This window comes from Sinocyclocheilus rhinocerous, unplaced genomic scaffold (genome assembly GCF_001515625.1).
Source record: "Sinocyclocheilus rhinocerous isolate Xijiao unplaced genomic scaffold, SAMN03320098_v1.1 scaffold428, whole genome shotgun sequence".
In the NCBI taxonomy this organism is placed as follows: Eukaryota; Metazoa; Chordata; class Actinopteri; order Cypriniformes; family Cyprinidae; genus Sinocyclocheilus; species Sinocyclocheilus rhinocerous.
In genome coordinates this window covers 194,182-203,103 of record NW_015664017.1, presented here as the reverse complement: position 1 = coordinate 203,103, position 8,922 = coordinate 194,182, and the positions used below count along the sequence as shown (strand labels likewise).

Sequence of the window (8,922 nt, the reverse complement as noted above, 5' to 3'; positions counted from 1 at the left end):
AATGTGAGCAATTTTAATAACATTTTTATATATTTTAATGCATCAGTGATTTAATTTCTCATTTGTACTGGTCCAAATATTGTCTTCTGAATTCTGCCCCATTTAAATCATGTTTTAAAGCTCTTTAAACAACTGAAAATTAATACTGAAATCTTTCAGGATTTTTTTAAAGCCTGAACAGGCTTAATTTAAAGCTAATTTACTTAGTACAAAAGCAACTGTTAAAAATCACAAATATAGAATAGAAACCAATTACAGGTGACGGGACAAACAAAAGCAGAGCGATACATGACTGAAAACAAACCAGAACGATCATTGCACGATTTGACGATAAAACTTCTGCTATAATAATGTGATATGCAACTATTTACAGGTTAAGAAGCTCAACTACATCTGATTACATGCAAGCGTCCAGACTCATTCAGTCATGTGATTAAAGATCAGGATGAAAAGGCCAAGCCTGTCCTTAAACAACAGGTTCTAGTTTCATCTCAATGTACATGCTTAGAATAAGTTTTTTTAAACGTTCTAGAACATCATGTTATGCCGGAGCGTTTCTCCAGACTAAAAGTTATCTCCATTTTTTCTCCATCTTCATTTGATATAAAGAAGCATAGCGATCAAGAAACGAAAATTTTACTTTTACTGCATTCCAAAATAAACATAACAGGGCCTCATTTATAAAACACAAGCAAAAATGTTTAACCTTCAATGATTTTACAGAGGGAAAAAAATAATTAAGAATGTTTTAAAATTAATTTAAAGCTATGACTTATATAAGAATGGTTTAACTAAATTCAAACATACATTTTTGTAAATATAATTTCACACAGATGCAATTAATTTTTTAATGCAACAATTTAATGCATGCTGACTGTTTTCTTTTAATTCAGCACGCGATGCATAAAACATTTGCAAAACAGTAAATTAATGCAAATTGATGCACTGAATTAAATTAAATAATTTACATAATGATTCAATTCAACAGTTTACATGATTTCTTGAATTTTAATTCAGTGCATAAATTTACATAAAAATATGCAAACGTATTTTTTTTAATTAATTGAATGCTATTATTTATAAGAATGGTTTATCTAAATTCAAATGTATCAATTAAATTAAGTAAATAAAATTTCATATGAATTTTTTATTCAATGCAACAATTTAATGCATACTGAATGTTTTCTTTTAATTTAACACACAATGCCTAAAAAGTGTTTATAAAACAGTAAATTGATGCACTAAATTTAATTTAATAATTTACATGATTAATTCAACAGTTTAGTGAATTCTTGAATGCTTAATTTTAATTCAGTGCCTCAATTTACAAACATTTACAAATGTTGTTTGCATTGTGCATTCAATCCAATTTATGAATGTTTTTATTTATCTCAATGTGACAATTCATGTACAAATGCCAAATTCGCTCTGCTTGAGTTTCATGAACGAAGCCCAGTGATTGTACATGCTTATTCTGGCCTGACAGCAAAAAACATTTTTGGAGAATAAAAGAGAAAAAATTCCTGCTTTATGTGGTAAAGGCCATTATTGTGCTAAATTAATCGGCTACATTTTTGACTGCATCTCTCATTATGGTTTGGACGGCTAAGATAAGCCAGCGCTGTACCGCTTGTGTAGCTTCTGGTGACCAAACATCTGACAGAACATAACTATGGCGCTGTCCTCGCAAAACACCACAACAAACACGTGCAACGCTGTCTTCGAACAAACGATGCATCTGTTCACTTCAGTAAGGCAATGACCTACTTAAAAACGGTAAAGCTGATTTTTAACACAGAGAAACATGGCTTTGAACCAAAGCTAAGAGACTGTTTCCATCTGAGGGGTTGAAGTGAATCTGAGCAGAGCTATGAGTTGGATTCTTCACCGAAAGGGCACTTCTTACTCCTGAATACACAGAATATATCCAGCTATAGCACGCGTGCAAGAAAGCATTAGTCATGTACACTGTAGTGTGGGATATTTCAGTGTGCAAATCAAATATTTTTAGTGTGATGTTTCATTCTTTGATCTGTATGAGCCGAAGCATGCCATATCCCATAATCCTCTATTCCAGACCTGCTAGTTGACGCTTTCAACCCATCAAAACCCCTATGCTAGAGTGAAACGTGGTTATTACATCTAAACTCCAGAGGTTACTGGTATTGAATTAAACACTATTTGTTTGACTATGACACAGAAGTATCAAACTCCTATAGATAATAACCGGACATACATACACATATTCTTGTTTTGTATTTGTGTGTTTGTTTTCATGCATGTTTTTATGAGCCTGTCAGTGTGTGTTCAGAGAGAAATCGTGATCGCTTGACGTACTTGTCTGTCTTTCCACGGCTCTCAGTGACTTGCATGCTGTTATTTTGCTCTGGATGTCATGTTTTTTCTCAAAGTAGTCGACCAGCGATGTTTCTGTCAGGAACGATGCTAAAACCTGCTCAAAGGTGATCGACCAATCGGCATCCGGCACACTGCCCCGCCTCCGATCCACCACGTCTCCGCTCGCGCAGCCAATCAGCACCGTGTCGTCGGCGATGTCCTCGCACTGCAGCGAACCAGCACTCACTACAGAGTAGGACGAAACGGACGTGTCATCTTTGGCCTCTTCGTCGGAGCCGGCCGCTGTTGCAGGTGGTGTCTCCAGCTGCGCCTCCGCCAGGGCCTTGGAGACCAAGGACTGTCCTGATCCTCCCTCCCCGGACGAGTCCTCCCTCTCCGGCTGCAGAGCGTCGACTGCTGAGGGCAGCTGGACTTCGGTTTTCTGGCTGCCGTTGTTGGTGAATTTCTTACCCACTTCTCCGATGCGCAGCAGGAGACTCGCCACCGTGGCGATGCCGTGATACAGCTCCTGCTCCATGGGATCTTCACTGAACATGTTGTAGAGAGTCTTACACATCTCAATGAACTGCTCCTGTAATTGAATGACCACACAAAAATGTGTTGTAGTCTTAATACTTATGTTCTGTTCCAATAGGTTGAAAAAACACTGCAATACTAGGATGCTACTTAATAACTTAATCCTGATTTGATATGATTTTAAATCAAATTAAAATGTGTTGTGTACACATGCATGCATACATACACACAGCCCAATGAATTTAAATTTTTGAAGGTTTATATATAGAGTGAAAAATTTAAGGGGGTCTGAATACTTTCCGTACCCACTGTATATATATATATACACACATATACACAGTATATATATATAGATCTAATACTCAATCCTTCATACAGTGCATTTCGTAAATAACTTTACAGTTTAATAATTGTTAAAATGATTTAAGAGCAAAATCATGGTAATTTCAAAGTATGATATCATTTTTTAGCATATAAAGTATAAGTTAATAAATTAAGTAATTAATAGTGCTGTCAAACGATTAATCGCATCCAAAATAAAAGTTTTTGTTTACATAATATATGTACGTATGCTGTTTATATTTATTATGTATATATAAATACACACACATGCATGTATAGATTTCAGAAATGTTTATATATTAAATATATTTATTTATAATATACATTTTATGAATATAAACATAAACATGTAAATACATGTAAATATTTTCAAAATATATACTGTATGTGTATTTATATATACATAATAAATATACACTGAACACACACCATATATTATGCAAACAAAAACTTCTATTTTGTATGCGATTAATCGTTTGACAGCACAAGTAATTAATAATCCAATAAAAGGAGTGATACACATGTTAATTAGTTAAATAGGAAAATATTATGCATGTAAACCTCTGAATCTGAATACTTAATTTTAACTGTGTAAGCGCAGGGCATAGACGTAATGCACAAATACATACATATGAAAAAATGTACCAAAAGAACATATGGTACATATAAAAAGTACTTTCAGAATCCACAATCTGGCTGGATTTATTAGAATAATAATATTAATTATATAATATAACATTAATAATAATGTATCCACTTTCAAATTGAAATGCACTTTTTATTATAGAACAAGAACAGCTTTGGACTTTGGGTTTTAACTCTCCACATTAGAATTTAATTTCTTCATGATTTTCCAAAAAATAAAATGCACATCAACATATATTTTTGCAGCTTTCTGTGCAACACTTCATACAATGCAATTCATAAATCACTTTACGGTTCACGCCGAGGGTAAATAAAGCATGCAGTTATGACAGGTAAAAAGTTGAAATCAGATCTGATTGTTCACACATTGAAATCACTGCACAAACATCAGATATGCATCTGCTTATTTGTCAGTGGAAAATCTGATTTAGGCCACATTCAGTTGCAATGTGAACATACAGTAGCCTAAATTTCTTTCCCAACAAATGAGAGCGAGATCAGTGTATACTGGTCACCTGATTCATCCGAGGCAGATCTTTGATACTCTCCTTCTTTGGCTCTTTTTCTTTGGCCCACATTCTCAGATAGTACTTATAGTCCTTCGGCTTCTCCTCTGAAAAACACACGACATTGCCATTAAAGAAATAACCAGATTAAACAGATTCCTTAGCGGAGTCATCAAAAGCCGAGTATTATCACCTTTTCTCTCATCTGTGTCTCCGGCCGCTGATGCGTCTCCTGCCTCCTTCAGCTCCTCACCTGTTACGACATTAATGCTGCATTAATAAACACTGACATCAAAACGACATTTAACCATTAACCACTTAAAAGAGTTCACCAGAAAGGTTTCATGACATCAAACCCATGGTTAAAAATGAAAAGAACACCACAAAGGTAAGACGATATCATGTGAAAGACAGATGGTGAAAAAGACTGGAAAACACCAAAACCAACAGAGGAGAAAAAAAAAAGTCATCTGCACAGACAGCATCATCTGATGCCCCAAACACCAGAGAGACAGAGAATGCACTCGGAATGATAGACAGACACAAACCTGAGGTCACTTCCTGTGCCAGGAAGTCCAGATGAGACAGGAAGGGAGGATCTGATCAGATGAGAAAGAAAGAAAGAGAGGGGGAGAGAGAATGAGAGAAAGAAAGTGTTAGAGTTAAAAGAGAGAATATTTTTTTTGGGGGGGAGGGCATAAAATGAGGAAAATAAGAGTGCAGAAGATTAATAATTAGTTATCAGTCAGTAAGCCTGGACCAAACCATCCATAGGCACATGCAGGGAGATCAGAAAAGTCAAAGCATGTTCATTAAAAATAAACCATTCCGAAAACTAAAAGAGAGTATTAATAACAATTACATTTGTTTGGAATAAATAGAATATTCTCTCATATACTGCTGAAGAAATACAAGTTGAATACAAGTGAAGCTCTATCAGTAGTACTGTAATTCAGCCGGGAGTTTGTAGAGAAGTTTGAGTTTTTCCGTCATATCGCCATGATACATTCCACCTGAGAGACAAAAACAAACCAAAAACTGTTATGATGAAGATATCGAGAAGCTTAGAACAGTTACTTCTTTGCTTTAAGTTGTTGTTACACAATACATGCAGACTAACTTGAATTATCCCTCAATAATTTGACCTTTTATTTTCTATAAATATATTTCTAATATATTATTTCCACCAAACAGGGTTGCAAAGTAGATTCAAAATGTTTAATATAATAACTAAAACAGCAAAAATCTATTTTTCACAGTTTATAACTATATGAATAGAACGCTATTTCATCATTTTCATTCACATGCACCAATATAACAATACATGCATAGTAATAAACATGCAAAGCAAAGCTGAATAGTGATGCATTAAAGTGACCATAAAGACACAATGTTACAATGTTACAAAACTATCTGTCGGTTGTTCTAATTAAAATAAATGCTGATCTTTTGAATCCTGAATTCATTTTTTAAAAATCCTGAGAAAAATTAAAATAAAAAAATGAAGCAGCAAAACAGTTTTCAACAATGATAATAAAAATTTTTCTTGAGCAGCAAATCAGCATATTAGAATGATTTCTGAAGGATCATGTGACACTGAAGACTGGAGTTATGATGCTGAAAATTCAGCTTTGATCACAGGAATAAATGACATTTTAACATATATTCAAGTAGAAAATTATTATTTTAAATTGTCACAATATTTCACAGTATTACTGTATTTTTGATCCAATAAATGTAGCCTTTGTGAGCAATAAGAGTCTTCTTTCAAAAACATTTTTAAAAATCTCACAGGCCCCAAACTTTTGAACGGTAGTGTATATTGATCATGCAAATGAATCTCTGAATCAAGAGTGAATCAATTCACTGAAACAGACACATCGATTCATAAAAAATAAATCAAACTTGCCAACTCGAAAGCTATCAAAATATCACCTAACACTTTCATTCTCACAAGTTACAAGACAAAGGATTATGAAATTAGTCCAAGGATGCAATAAAATCTAATTTTATATCATTTATTAAGAATACTCAATATGTGGGCATGAGTGACATTAATGCCAAATTTGCTTTCGAGTCTCTCTGACAGGTGTTTATTATTCATTCTGTATTCTGTTCTGTGTGACATCATAATTGAACTTTCAATATATACTGAAAGGGTTCTGTATGGTTAGTGTATGATGCAAAAAAAATTTTTTACCCAATGACGCATTTCAATGGTTGAACTGAACCCTATGGAGAGGGTTTTGAGGTCTCTGATTGTTGGGCTCTTATCTGAAGCTGTAATCAAACTCTGACTCTATCAATCTACAAGCTGTGGTGTAAATGCATCCACTCACTGAGTCCGGTGACAAACTCTTTGAAGTTGATGAGAGAGTCTTTGTTTTGGTCGAGCAGGCGGAAGAGTCGGCTGGAGAGCGTGTTGGTGTGAAGGCCGCAGCTCCAGGGTGCCAGAGCGGAGAAGAGCTGAGTGAACTGGCCGCTGTCGATGCGATACTGCTCCAGATACGGCAGACTCGGGTCGTGCCGCTCCGCCGCGGTGCTACTCGCACCCCAGTAACAACTCATGATGTGCTTCGCCTGGGACAGACACACATAAATACACTAGCATTCACACAATTACACAAACAATATCTAGAGCTGGATGGCATGACAGTAGGTACTGTAGACATATACGACAAATGCATGCAACTATACAATCATCCAATTAGACTGCTTCAAGAAAATCACCAAATGAAAAGCACCTTTCTGTAAAATATTTAATCACTGGTTCATTAAAAAAGCATTACCACATGGTTATTTAATATATAGTCCATTTTAGTTACATTTCCATCTAATAAATATATATATATATATATATTGTTACCAAGATCTGACTAACTGACCAACTATAATGTACACAAATACACCAACTAATGGTTTCTCTTTAGTTTTAATAGAGCAGTAAAGTGTTAGGAAGAACACAGATCAGAATAAAACACATTTACAAACAAAATCAGTCAAATTAAAAACAAATGAACGGACAAAAAAAATTATGTAATAATGATGATACATTACTTTAAAAATATTATTAAATAATAAATTAATTAATAAAATGTTTGGTGGTACCATCTATAATGTACACAAATACACTGACAGCAAGTGGTTCCTTTAGTTTAGGTGACAGATCAGATAAAACACCTTTCGATGCAAAATAAATAAAATAATAAATAAATATAAAAAAAGCAAATAAATATGTAATAATAATAATAATACATTATTTAATATTATTAAATTAATATTTAATAATAATACTAAATAAACAACTAAATAAATAAAACAAACAAACAAACAAACTTACGCATTTATCTTACCTTAAAAAGAACATACAATTCTTCCAACTCCTCAATACTGAAAGCGGACTCTGTCATGATCGCTCTCACCTAAATATTACACAATAAAGCATAAATGATCACATGTGGAGATTTTAAATTGTGAAATAAGACCTTTTGATGAACACACACTTACCACACTCCTCTTGGCAGCTTAACCCTGTAAAGCCTAATGTTTGCCTTTTTTTTTGTGTGTTTTTTTTTTTTAAGTAACATATCTGGTCCATTAGGGTTTTATGGCTCAGTCTGATAGTGAGAATATGGAGAAAAAACAGCTCAATCTTATTCATAGGCCCAAAATGAGCAAAAAAAATAAAATAAATAAATTTGGTGCATATGCTATTTATATGACCAAAAAGTAAGATGAAATTCTGATGCTTGTAATGTAAATCAATGAGATCTTTATAACAGTATAGATAAATGATATAAATATCAGTCATCACTCAATATCTCCAATAATGTGTCTTAGTAAGATGATATTTAAATGCTTTGTTTGATTATCAAAACATAATGCAAAGCAATACAATGACGATTGAGAGATGAACATGTAAACGTTTCTCAAAAGCCTGATGATTTTATTTGATACTGCCTTTTTTTTTTTTATGATGTTTGGATAATAAAAGCTATAATCACTTCAGTCCAGTAAATGTTCTGAACTATCAATCAGACGACAGAAGGCCTGTAGTAGATTGTGTGTGACAGCTTTTTCAGCAAAGTTTTGATCATGTTGAACATTTAAGAGACTTTTTTTGTGTATCAAATATTATACAGTAGGCTTTATAGGGTTAAAACTGAATCTAAAAGAAAAAAAAACACATTAATTGCTTTGGGCTAATGCCATCTAAAAACTCAAAAATTAATACTGCCTTCATATTGCATTCACTCTTTAGTCGTCATGTAAACTATGAACTGTATGATGTTGTATTAGGCACACTCACCTGCCCAGAATAGTCATGGCCTCTCCCTCATCTGAACAGGACAGCAGCTGATCCATGTTTGCATGTAGCACAGCTAATGCCACCTGGAGAAGAGTGACAGACACATTTACATGTCACAGACACTGTCTGGGTGCTTATGTTCTTTGGGAAATGTTGCTTTAAAAAAAAACACATATATAAACACATAAATAATAGGGCTGGGCAAAAAAATCGATTTTTCGATATATCGTTTTTTAAAATGTGGTC

At 33.8% G+C, this 8,922-nt stretch overlaps 1 protein-coding gene across 1 annotated transcript in view; it reads right to left on the bottom strand.

Moving 5' to 3' along the window:
- Nucleotides 1–1,183: 1,183 nt before the first annotated feature.
- LOC107729320 (TBC1 domain family member 9B-like) overlaps nt 1,184–8,922 on the bottom strand; it is a 23,103-nt gene continuing 15,364 nt past the window's right edge. The window contains exons 13-22 of the mRNA XM_016539782.1: nt 8,677–8,759; nt 7,953–7,984; nt 7,875–7,891; nt 7,721–7,789; nt 6,707–6,947; nt 5,314–5,380; nt 4,916–4,971; nt 4,561–4,620; nt 4,377–4,474; nt 1,184–2,929 (exon numbers count right to left, since the gene is read on the bottom strand). Coding sequence (XP_016395268.1) covers nt 2,297–2,929; nt 4,377–4,474; nt 4,561–4,620; nt 4,916–4,971; nt 5,314–5,380; nt 6,707–6,947; nt 7,721–7,789; nt 7,875–7,891; nt 7,953–7,984; nt 8,677–8,759 — 1,356 coding nt within the window. The 3' untranslated portion in view covers nt 1,184–2,296. The remainder of the gene's footprint in view (nt 2,930–4,376; nt 4,475–4,560; nt 4,621–4,915; nt 4,972–5,313; nt 5,381–6,706; nt 6,948–7,720; nt 7,790–7,874; nt 7,892–7,952; nt 7,985–8,676; nt 8,760–8,922) is intronic.